Source organism: Primulina huaijiensis, chromosome 18, assembly GCF_012295235.1.
Source record: "Primulina huaijiensis isolate GDHJ02 chromosome 18, ASM1229523v2, whole genome shotgun sequence".
In the NCBI taxonomy this organism is placed as follows: Eukaryota; Viridiplantae; Streptophyta; class Magnoliopsida; order Lamiales; family Gesneriaceae; genus Primulina; species Primulina huaijiensis.
The window spans coordinates 3,144,154-3,156,614 of NC_133323.1; the positions used below are offsets into that span (position 1 = coordinate 3,144,154).

At 36.6% G+C, this 12,461-nt stretch overlaps 1 protein-coding gene across 1 annotated transcript; it reads right to left on the bottom strand.

Moving 5' to 3' along the window:
- Nucleotides 1-11: 11 nt before the first annotated feature.
- LOC140965247 (vacuolar protein sorting-associated protein 54, chloroplastic-like) lies at nt 12-12,325 on the bottom strand. Its single transcript, XM_073425394.1, has 19 exons — nt 11,262-12,325; nt 10,302-10,364; nt 10,146-10,225; nt 9,612-9,711; nt 8,598-8,672; nt 7,681-7,816; nt 7,379-7,467; nt 6,609-6,859; nt 5,791-5,962; nt 5,620-5,703; nt 5,128-5,540; nt 4,471-4,624; nt 4,071-4,152; nt 3,692-3,771; nt 2,503-2,664; nt 1,706-1,773; nt 1,213-1,293; nt 890-1,131; nt 12-298 (listed from the first exon to the last, which is right to left on the bottom strand). The coding sequence occupies exons 1-18, from the start codon at nt 12,063-12,065 to the stop codon at nt 993-995; spliced, it is 3,033 nt and encodes a 1,010-aa protein (XP_073281495.1). The 5' UTR covers nt 12,066-12,325; the 3' UTR covers nt 12-298; nt 890-992.
- Between the last annotated feature and the right edge of the window lie 136 nt (nt 12,326-12,461).

Genomic DNA, 12,461 nt, shown 5'->3' on the forward strand with positions numbered 1-12,461 from the left:
AAAATTTCAAATCCATGAAAACTTCAGTTTCAAATTCCAGTATCCTGCCTCACTCACTACATGTTGCTAATTTACAGGCTTACAAAGTCTACAAAATGTTGCAGTAAATGAAATATAAGAGAAGAAAACTTGAGGGAAAACTAGGTCAAGCAGCTTTTTTTTTTCCTTTGAATAACAAAAATGAAATAAAAATAATACAGAACCTATTACAAAAGAATACATTCACTCATTCCTCCACAAACAGGCATCCAATTCATGCAAACTCTGCGTCCGGAACCATAAGCAGAGTATGGTACCCCTGAAAATTTCAAAAATGGACACTAAACAGAGCATCAAGAAAAGTAGAACAGTATAAGCTTTAATAAATTAGCACATGATAGTCGTGTAAAAAAGTTAAGTATGTTTTTACAAGATAAAATTATTCAATCATCAAGGAATTTGGAAAAAATCGCCACCTACATATTGATAATAAATTTACCGTGCCTTCAAAATTCCAAGGACACCAATGGCAAACGGTAAAATAGAGATATTTGTGTTTCAAGGATCTAAAATCTGTACATAGAGATGTAAACACAGTACAGCAAGTGAAAGAAAGGTGTTGAATATGACGAAGAAGAAAAACTATTGGGTGAAGGCAACTGAAAGCAGCATACATACAACTTGGCAGTAGTTGGGATGCGACAACAGTGCAGTAGTTTGGTTGAAGAAGAAGAAGAAAGAGAAATGAATCTCTAATGTCTAGTAACAGTATGGATTCAATTTCACACAAGTCGTCGCGGCAAACTCTCCAAATGGCAAGAAATGGAGATTTACTAAATAAGCAAATGGGAATCGGTAACTGTCCCCCCAGAAATTTTACCAAGCCAGATATGTGAACGAAAACTCTTACCTCTTTTGAAGGGCAACTCTGGCTAAGAATCTTCTAGATGGAAAACCAATAATAGCATTAAATCCTTAAGCAACTATAACAATTAACTTCCTCGCCAAAAAGTCTATTCGCCAGACTCAGATCCAAAGTGTTGTGCCAGGAATTCGTCAAGAAGGCCCCAGTTTGGGGGATCCGATTTACTCAAATTATCAGAAGGTAAAGATCTGATACATCCAAGTATATGCTGGACATCATAATGAAGTCTGCCACAGGATAATGCAAATTATTAGTATCAATATAAACTCAGAAACATCTCATATGAAGTATAAAAATGATACCAATACCTGCTTTTCGCCTGTGGAGTGCTTATCTCTAGGTGAGAAAATACTTCGAATATCTGGGAGTGCAAGATTACCACCACTTGCCTGTTATATAATGCAACAGGAGCATTAATATAACAGAGACAGATTCCAAATGTCAACAAGCGTATAATTTTCTCCAACAATACAAACAGCCTTGGAACAGACACTTTCATTATTTTAGTTGGTTATCATATTGAGGAGAAGCTTCCAGATAAGATCATGTCATGGTGGTGCGAAAAGTTTGGTTATTAATGTCAGATATAGATCTATGTGTGTTGCAAATCAATCTAAAATTTTATAGCAGTGTATGCAAACCCTCAGCTCTCATACCCTACAGTTTAAAGACGATCTGGAGTTAAAGCTGCATATGCAAGCTAAGCATGCTCGTGGATCATAGAATACACAATAAAAAACCAAAGTAAAGAAAATAAGCAACAATGAAAATCCAATTGCACTATTGGTGATCGACATTTACCCAAAAATTGCTTGAACATCCTCTTCAAGCAGATGTTTACATAATGTACGTAATAGCTGGCCGACCTCCTGTGACAAATGTAACATATTCAGTTGATGATTCGAATATGCAGAACAGCAAACACAAACACCCCAAGGGAAAATAAGTGCATATTTATTTATTTATTTGCGCCTTCAAATTAAACTAAAACATGGAAAATCCTTATTAGCCTTCTCGCACTAAGAAAAAAGGTAAATCAACCAGGCTGAAGCATACTTAGTCCAAGCTTTCTAGTGGTCTTTTTCTCATCCCACTTTAAATTTTTTTTGATCTGATCAAAGTCATAAGCAGTGGCTATTGCAAGATAAGAAAGGGGGCCGTAAATATTATGAAATCTTCATTATGATGACACATCTGGTTGGACTGATCCTAATGAGCAAGATCCATATTTGATGAATTTTATTATGCATCTAGATGATTCAGCTCTCAACAATTCTTCATTGAGAACAGATAAATACTAAAAATGGAACTGTCATGAAACTAGTTTGTGGAACTACTCATGCAAAAATTGGTAATGCTAAAAGCTTCAGTACTAAGCAGGTCATAGAAGTTTCCACATGAGAAATTGTAAGTATACCACCAAACCAAGCTCAAATGAAGTTGAACTCATAAGCTAAAAACAAACTCCTAAAGGTTCAATTGTAATATAGCCCGATGAAACTATTGTAGAATCCCATGAACTTGACTCACATGGTCAATATAGCAGATGAGACTTTTTCAACAATAATATATATAAAAGTTGGAGCTCTGCTTCGTACCTTAGTAAGAGACCGCGCAAACTGACTAGGTTGTAACTCAATATCCACAGATCTATTCCAACCTTCAACAATTTGTGGCATGCTCCTCAGATGAAGAAGCAACCTCTCTCTCATTATTTGAACCAGTTTAGAGTGAATCTCATCACGATGATTTTTGTAATCCTAAAGTAAAGAAATAAACATAACTATCATGAAGCACGCTCAGAAACAGAGAAGATAGACAAACTGTCTGGTGACTTACGAATACTGGAGTTTCCCTAGGAAAAGTTTGCAGAGGTTCAAATCTTAAGTTTCATAACATGGATTGAGGAAACAATATCTATGAGTGCATAAATATATTGATAATTTTCACCATAATCACATTGATATAATTACTCTTCCCAAAAATGGTTCTCTTGTCACCATAGACAAAGCAATCACATCAGATAACTGTTTTGACAATCAAAAGATACCAGCGAACCCTCTTGGAAGAGAAAAACTAGTAGACTTAACAATAGCACATAGAAACTCAAGTTTTTTAACATTCTAACCCTGATCCAATGCCATCAGATCACTCACGTATGAAACAGATGATATCCCATGATTTTCTGAATCTTACATCAGAGACTACAATCACTCTTTATGCTCAAGCCTTAACCTTCTGCAACTGATTTCTCACATGGTAGTTGAATCCAATAGTGACAAAGGTATGATTGTGTTTTTCAATGATACGACTCTGTACTAACAAGCAATGACATAAACTCCCAACACAAAATTCTTTAGTATGTCAAGTATCTAAAGTTGCGGTTGGATCGCAGAATTTGATTTGGTGGATGGGGTTTGATCTCAAAAACAATTTGAAGAATGTATTTCAAATGCCACTCATCTTGGGTTAATTTTAAATCTACTACAATTATTATTGTTTTTTTCTTTTAGAATCAATCACTGTTGAAATCAATATGATACATAGTGGATTTGATGTTCAATTGAATTTTGTTCATCCAAATAAGTTAAAGAATTTCAAATCCATCGATCCAATCAGAACTTAAGGGAATGCATGGGGATTCACAGATATGACATCCGTGTCATGGTGATTTTTGTGGTACCGACATCGTACAAAGATAATGCATACTGCTTTATGAGTAGGCATTTTAGTGAAGTGGTAGAAAAACACTGTATTAAAGAAAAAATACAATTACAGCTTTCTTACAGTTGCTACACGGCCAATCTCTAACTGCAATAGCCCCTTGTAGGTGTCGGGCACTTTGAGCAAGAGAATCCTCCTAATTTCTTGACAAGCAATGAAAAACATCAGTCGTTAGCATAAATTTTCAATTTTTTTCTACAGAAAATGTTATTTGATTATAAGGGAAAAGGAAGACAAGAGAAAAATTGCAAGCACAAATGGACTCTCTCTCACAATTTGGCTAAGAAATGATGAGGGTGCCAATGAGATTTTTTGATGGCATATAAATCATTATGCTTACAATTAAAAACAATAATCAAATGATGATGGTGTTTACTTAAAAAAAAAAAGCATGATGTCATAGCATAATATTATTACCTAACAGCACATAATAACCACCTACCAGGGATGATGGCGTATGTGAAGCTGATAACCTGACTAGCCATAGCCAAGTGTCTAGCGGTAATAGATTTCAAACCAGAAACCTGGAACAAAACAAAATAAAAGTTGAATAAAAATCAGATCAAAGTATATTATCTACTCATCAACTAAATATGGATCAGAGTCAAGTACTTAAAACACCAAATAAAAACCCCTCATGTTGATTAAAGCGAAAATAATATTTGACATATATTTCGAAACCTCTCCAAGAAACACACTCAACATAAAAAGAAATATATAATCAACCACATACAGCATGAAACACTCAATTGTGATGTATAAAGACCAAATATCAAATACTCTAAAAGTTTTTTTTAAAAAAAAGACTACATCCAGCTTAAAATAATACTCCTGACTGGTACCTGTAAGGCATTCGCTCCAAGCACAAGATGAGCTGTCCTTGAATTGAAAAATTTCAAGATCTCAGCAACCCGATGAACTATTTCCGCAGATAGAGTCGGCAAACAATCGTTCATATCTATGTACTCTGACATCATCTTCACTAAATATAATCCACTGAAGCAGCCAAGGAAAAAAAGATCTAATTAAATCCAATCAATATAAGTACCAAAAAAAAGTAACAATCAAATTAAAAAATCATATATGATATGTTCGTGGAATATGATTTGACTATTCGGTCAGAGTTGAGAGACATGGACAACATGAAAATGTAGGCATGACCAATACCCCACCAGGAATCATAAGCTAGAACTGAAATATTAGCAAGGCATGATACACGTAAAACTTCGGTAAAATGGAAGAAACAAAGGCACCCAAGACGATGAGCCACCATTCAAATTAACCATTCACATTAGCCACAACTCCAGTAAAAGTTGAAGTTCATCAAAGTTTGTAGAATTTCAACGACATCTGGCAGTAACATCAGGAAGATTAAGGTATTCTTTGTTAGGGGTGGGTGTGCAATGGCGAAGTGTATTTTAGCCAAGCCTTTCATTTAAAATAATGTTTAACCAAGGAAGATAAGCTACACAACAGCTCATGTGATCATGATAGCTCACCAGTTCACCATGTGATATCCAACACCTTTAAAATAAAGCATTCGAAGGCAAGATTTTCCACGTTCCTTAATGCTGGTACTGTTACCATGAGCGGAAGTACTAACATCAGAATTGCTGGCCCCACTCAATCGTGATGATTCGGTATTTGGCATATGATCCAGATATGTCCCATTAGAATTAGGCTCCTCAATATGTGGAGATGAATTTGATGGTCCAGCATCCATTGTGGAGGCATCATCATGGCTTGATACCAAGTCACTAGAGCTTGAAGTGAGATCACCAGGAGTTACACCATTATTTCCAGAAGGTTCGGGTTCAGCACAAGAGAACAATGTGACAATGGTCTGAAATTCATCCGGCACATCTATCTCAGCCCAATTTTCTTGGTCAAGTAAAGCCCTCATCTTAGCCATCTACGTTACCAACAGAAAAGTCACGTTACTTGAGCAGGATTAAGGTAAAGACAACAATACTGGTCGGAAGGGAACTAACTCGAGATTCATGCTGAAAATCAATAAAGGATTTAGCTTGTGATTGTAGCGTTCCACGTATGCTATATCCCAACCTTCCACCAATCTGTTTATGTTAGCATAATATGGTATCATAATCGCAATGATACAAAATTCTAACATAGGCAGCATCGAAACAAAAGGAAATACATACCTTCTCTGTTGAACTTATAAATTCCTGGCTGATGTTATAAACACCAAGGAAGTCCTGCAATCTAAGCTTTGGGTGAATTTGAGAACGGATCCCCACAATCTTTGCCCATCTACCATGAGCAGCATCACAAGCTGCAAATAGAGCTTCTGCATTCTCCCTTAAAATATCAGCTCTGTCCAGCCAAAAAAATTCTTAAATATCTTCACAGGGCATGCGGTGAAATGTTTCCAGAATTATGATCACATTTAGCTCAAGCTTTACGACACAAAATTGTTATTTTAAAGACAATAATATAAATTAAACTGCTGATTATATGTGTGAGAATAAACTTCGTATAAACAGTCCTTTATGGGAAAGGAAGGTTTCATATCCATCTCATTAGTCCATTTCTTGAATCTGGGATGGTATCGCAACTCTGACAAAAAATGTCATCTTATTTTACCATTTCTACAGCAATAAGATATTTTGCATCCAAGAATATGTGGCATGTCTAACTCCAACTACAAAGAAAAATCAATAAATCCGATGGGCTGACAATTCTAGAGATGCTAATGACAATCTTTGATATCATTCTGTCACGTCCTAGACCTAAGGCCCGCACATTAACGCACAATAGACTCCTACAACAACTACTTTGTATTAATCATTACTTTATGAAAATGATTAACACAAGTTGTCATATGAGTCCATTGTAAACCATTATAAACTATTTTGAACTTTCATTTCAACCAATGCGGGGATAAGGTATCACTTTCTGAATCACCCCAAATACAGGAAAAACCGATGCTAAAAATCAAGACAAAAGAAAGAGTTTTCACCGAAAATCTCTTGAGAGATTTGGACTTGTAGCATCATATCCCCTTCCTTGGATTGATGAAACCCTTGCGGAATTCTGGGAATAATGAGGTACAAAGGAACTGACATGGCCATCAGAGTCCGGAGCTGCTTCTGGAACTGCTGCACCATGTGCAATTGCAGCAGCAACTGAAGCAGCAGCATAGTGGCCATCAAGATTTCCCATGATCCATTCAATTGCTCTTTTGACTTCAGAAGCTCGCATTAAGCGTGTCTGCATTCACTAAATCAAAGGAATGTAAGGTAAGATTGTAAAATACGTTAACCAATAAATATTTGGGATATAGACACACACTATCTATTCCTGAACACATATGTCAAAATGCAAAATCATGTATATCCTCATGAAAAGCTTGGGGAAAAAGTTGCAGGGCTTATTAATGATCCAAATGAAAAATTACACAGAAACTAAAAAATGTATTAAACACTGGGCCTAGAACACCTCCAAAAATACAAGAACTTATTTTACAAGTCATATTTAAATCAAGGATTCTTTACAGATAATATTGCCCTCCAAATAGACTTCCTTCCAGATCAAAAAGATTTCCAAACCTTCCCCAGGATTTAGTTTCCATGAAGTGCTGATTAGTGTGACCCTTCAAGAGAAACTAATCTTGTTCGAGTAAAGAAAAGGCAAATACTTGATATGTCCTCGCAAAAAATTTATATGCTTTGGTAGACACAGAAATATAATCTAGAAAAAAGTAATGAAAAATTGGCAAGCATACATTACCTGCACTGTCTTAAAAATTTCCTCCAAAAGTTTGAGAAAGCTCTCAGGTGATAGGCTCTTCAACTTACTTCCAAGCGACGAACCTACACCTGAATCAGCATGAAGGAATGAAGACAAAGAAAAGGATCTCAAACTAAGGGACTTTGAAGGAAAGCGTATCACAGATGTCCATTATCGATTTTTATTTGTCAATCAAAAAGGAGAAAAAAAGTGGACTAGCCATATCAAGCGCACAAAATTATCGTAAAACAAATGCAGTTTTTGAAAGGAACAGAATATCATTATAGTGCATGTGAACTCACCATCTGCATCCACCATCCCCTCTCCAGATATGGTATCTGACTCCAATGGCCTATTCTCAACCATTATTTTGACAGAGGTCTTTATATCAGAAGCAAGTGTATCACAATAGATTCTCAACACTGCCGGTAATTTTCCCTGAAAAATTTAAATGCCAGGAAACAATTTATGACTTCCACAAGGAGAGTAGTGAATAAACAATTAGGGCACACCAATAAGACTACCCTCTTTTTGTTTAAATGAGTAAAATACGGAGCACAAGCAGTGAAAGTAACCATCTAAAAATGTTTAGCACACAATAAACATCATTCACCGTGCAACAAACAAATGAAAATATATATTTCCTTATGAACCTACCACCAACCACAAGAATTGCCGATAAAATGTGACAGTAAGGTAATGATTTATTTGTTACAGTTCAACGGGTTATCTTACAACTTACTAGAAAGCAGGAATAAATTGTCCTGAAGCACATATAAGGAAGATAATAAAAGAAGTTTCACTCTCGTAGATGAATCAATTTAAGATCTAAGCAGGTAATGTATATGATGCAACCAGTTAGTGGGTTGGTAATACAACCAATTTGCAACTGGATGAAATGGAAAGACTTTCCTGATGTGAAAGTTCGAGATAACCAGTTACCATGCAAAGAAAACGACACAAGCATTTTCCCATAATGTTTTTCTTTTGCATTTGAGGTTTAGTAAGTGTATGTGTTATTGCAGTTCACAATGACATGCCGCTATGCTGTTCTATCGAACATGAAAATACACAAGTAAAATCAGTAACCACTCCACATACCACTGAAAATAAGAAAAATAATGCAGGAAGTAGGAAAACACACAAGAAGCCATCATTTAAGACAGATTTTAGTAACAGATAATAAGGATGCAAAATAAATATGATGCCTGGCCCTCACCGTCCTAAGCAATCCAATGATGAGAGGGAGAAGCTGGTCTTGAAAATGTGAGGCCCGTTCCTCCATCAGTTTAACCTGAAAATTAGTACAGTCCTCCGTAAAGATTTGCAATCAGAATATCAGATTATGTAAAAAAAATCTAGCAAGCAACTAATTATTTGTTTGATCCAAAGCACAATCTAACTGAGAAATCAACGAAAAACAACATTAGTATACAGTAATCAGAAGGTAGGCAACAAAGTCATGGGTAGAAAAGATTGGTCAAATCGAGTCCAACAATGTGGATAGCAAAAAGACCTAAAAATATGCATACCTCAGCTCACGTAGATTAGCAAGTCAAATAAAACATGAGACATATAGATTTTAAGGACAATTTCAAAACTAGTTAACGAGTTGAAATATATGGCCAACGCAAAGTTTCGATCATAATCAAACCCTAAACAAGGCAAGTCTTTATGGAGTCAAGTCAATTAGAAATTTACTAAAAAAGTTATACACAACCTAAGCAATTTTAAAACAAAGACGAGTTATATATCATTTTTAATATGGAAACTCAGGACAAATAAAAGCGTACACATGTGTATCTGCTGAAACCATTTAAAAAACAATGCAGGCTAAGAGTAAATAAATAGGGAAGAAGGAAACTTAAGGGAGAGCAAATGGCCCATGCCTTTCGAAGCCTTATTCCACCTCTACTTTACAAAGATTCCACTAACACAGAATCAGTACTCATTTAAATGCTCAAACTATAATGATGGAATTACCATAGACTTGCTTTACAAGAAATGCCATGGAATCAAAATATTGATTAGAATATTAATAGACAAAAGCAACATAGAAATTGTCAATCAAACTACTGCAAATCTGCACTTTGTCTTATGTCCCCTAGGTAAACCTCCAAGAACACGATCCGATTGACCAAACAACCTTCAAGTGAAAAAACAGAAGATGGCAATTGACCACAAATGATATGTGTGTGAGTCAACATATCAATATACACAACACTGATCTTACTTCATCGTCTGTTCCATCAAAGGCTAAGGTAGATGTAGTGACTGATAGATCATTGTCAGAACCACGCAACGATGCACGGACAAACTCTGCTGAAAGAATGCTACAAGAATGAATCTGATGAGTCAAACATCAACTTACTATACATCACAAGTCCGTTATAAAAATACATTTATTGGAACTTATTCCACGGAATATACAGTTGTGTTTGGCAGCCAGAAAACAAAACAAGTCTTGGTCAATAAACCTCAAGACGACAAGCACAAAAGTCACTGCCCCTCGTGCAATAATCAACTCATCAGGAGGGCCAAAACATTTACCATTGCAAACATAGATTACAAGGAAAATATTTTTCAATAACAGGTTAGAGTAAAATGATCCACTGGTTTAAGGCCGTTGATCAAACATCACAGACCAAATCGTCCGTCCTAAATATTGATCATGCCTTGCAGGCATTTTCACAGTCTACAATGTAGGAGACGTGAAGAAATATTAAGAACCTCAAAATTCTCGTCATCTAAGCATGAATAGGCGAACCTGTTAATAGTATCAATTGAAGCTGCTACATGATCATGAAGATGGCGGAAGCAGTGGAGACCAATCAGCTCGTCTCCATCCTATTAAAAAATTCAAAAATTTGCAAGGTTCATCGTATGGAGGAATAAGAAAAACTTTCTCACAATTTGGACTTACTAATAGATGCTGTAGATCATCGATAATATCTAAAGCTCCAACACAATCTGCAGATGTGACAAGCTGCAAAAACAATAGGTAACAAAAATTGTAAGTCGATACGATTTGTCACCCTCCTAGTTATAAATGAGAATACTCCATGATCTCATTTACTGAAATCATTATGCTACAAGAAAAAGCTAAACATAGAATCCTGTATCTCCTCAGATAAACTATATTGCAAGGCGCATGCAGAGCAGCACACGCTATACTGCAGCAGATCTAGTGCTAACATGAGCTTTCAATAGCTTCCATTACTTCAAAATTGTGAAGATGAATTGAGCAGCATAATCAACTTCCAAAAGATATTCACAATCTTGCTGCAACTATATCAAAGTAAATTATATAAATGCCAAAAAATGGGCTGAAATCATTATTAAAACCAGATTCAAAGTTCCCAAATTAAGGCGACCTATCAAATATTTCAAAATTAAGGTCAGCTATCAAATATTTCAAACAATAATACCTTAGATAAGTCATCTGAAACTTAAAAAATCAGCGGAGCAAAAACCTTGAAACTAAAATTCATAGAGTAGCAGACAATATATAAAATGGAAATCATGTACAATAGGATGAATCGATTTGGGAGCTCGCAATATCCACTGATTGTATTTATATAAAATTTGTATCGTCTGCCACTGACAGAGCTATGAATTCTACTTAGTTGGAGGAATGTGCAATAGAACCCATTTCAGGAAGGTAAACCTACAAAAATATTTGAGGAAAATTCTAATCTTCAAATAACGCAATCCAGAGACAAAATATATTTGGCGTGGGGTGGTAATTGGCATTAAAATAACATGTGGATCTGGAAGTTATTATCATTGTCATCCATAATTATGTTGCCATGCAAATGGGTTTCATCAATGTGCCAACAGTAATATCATCTGTAAGTATATACTCCATGGAAGGAGAACTCACTAACTGTAGGGTGGAGAGAGCCTGATTGACTGACATCACCAGCCTAAGCTTATTCTGCAACGCAATCGAATCTCCACGCTTCATACTGAGCTCCTGGACCCTCCTGGCTGAACCCACTAAATCGGAATCCAGCAGTCTGATTGTCTCCTTAAGCTCCCTAACCCTCCTACATCCTTCTATGATCTTCGCATTCAAATCTTCCAACTGCCCCTGTGCCTCAAAAAATGAGCTCGAACGCAATGAAATCTCCCTCACCAAATGTAGCTCCACCACATCCAAATATTGCGACAGCCTCTCCTGCAATGCAACATTTTCCGATGTTGTTCTGAACGGGCAAGCTGTCTTAAACGTTGCGCCATCCTCCAATTCAAAATCTTCTTTGAAATACAGCGCCGGGACTTCCCTCAGGCATGCCACCAAAGCCTCACCCGCAGCACTGGGGGTTAAATTACCGTCGAGTCCTAGGTCATCCCTGTCATGCTGCTTAAGAATGTCGACAAATCGAGAATGAGATTCATATACAGACGATAGGTAAGGGGTGAAATTGGATCTGCTAAGTTCGGATCCGGGCTTTGGTGCGGTTGGCAGAGGGGCGAATTCGGGGGCGGGTACAGACGTGGATGAAGACCACCAACCAACGACAGATGAAGAAGGATTAGGATTATTGAGAATGGAGGAGAAGTTTTGGCTACTGGAATCAGCGATTGATTTCGACAATGATGAAACGGTGAGATTGAAGGGTTTCCCAGGGTTTGCAATCGGGGATTCCGAACTTCCCGAAGACCGAGAAGACGGCAAATCCATTCCCGTCAATAGATTTGATATACAAATCTATGCACTACCCCGAATAACACAAACAGTGGATTTATTCGAAAAAACTCACCCAAGAATCGAATTGTCTTGAAAATTTTACATGCGATCTTGATCTTCTAGCGGCCACAGATCGAAAAGAATGGCGAAACACGGCGGTTCTTGGAGAAGTAAACACTGGCTGGATCTCAAATGAGCATGGCGTGTGTGGGTCTGTATGTGAGAACCGGGTTGAAGATGTTGTGTTGGATCGATATATTGGACCACCGGTTGGTTGACTTTTACTACATCACAATGAACTAGGGTTGGATAAATTCACATTTGGTTCTTTTCGATTTTACTAAAAGTTTCCAAAATTATAACCTCGACCCAAATAGATTCATCACTTCT

Bases quoted from the DNA above. Each gene is read 5' to 3' on its own strand.
- LOC140965247 (XM_073425394.1), bottom strand. From the start codon at position 12,065: ATGGATTTGCCGTCTTCTCGGTCTTCGGGAAGTTCGGAATCCCCGATT. The intron at 8,673-9,611 runs GTAAGATCAGTG...ACTAATTTTCAG, and splicing joins TTGATGGAACAGACGATGAA to GTTAAACTGATGGAGGAACG. The intron at 2,665-3,691 runs GTAAGAAAGCTG...TCTTTACTTTAG, and splicing joins AGATTGGCCGTGTAGCAACT to GATTACAAAAATCATCGTGA.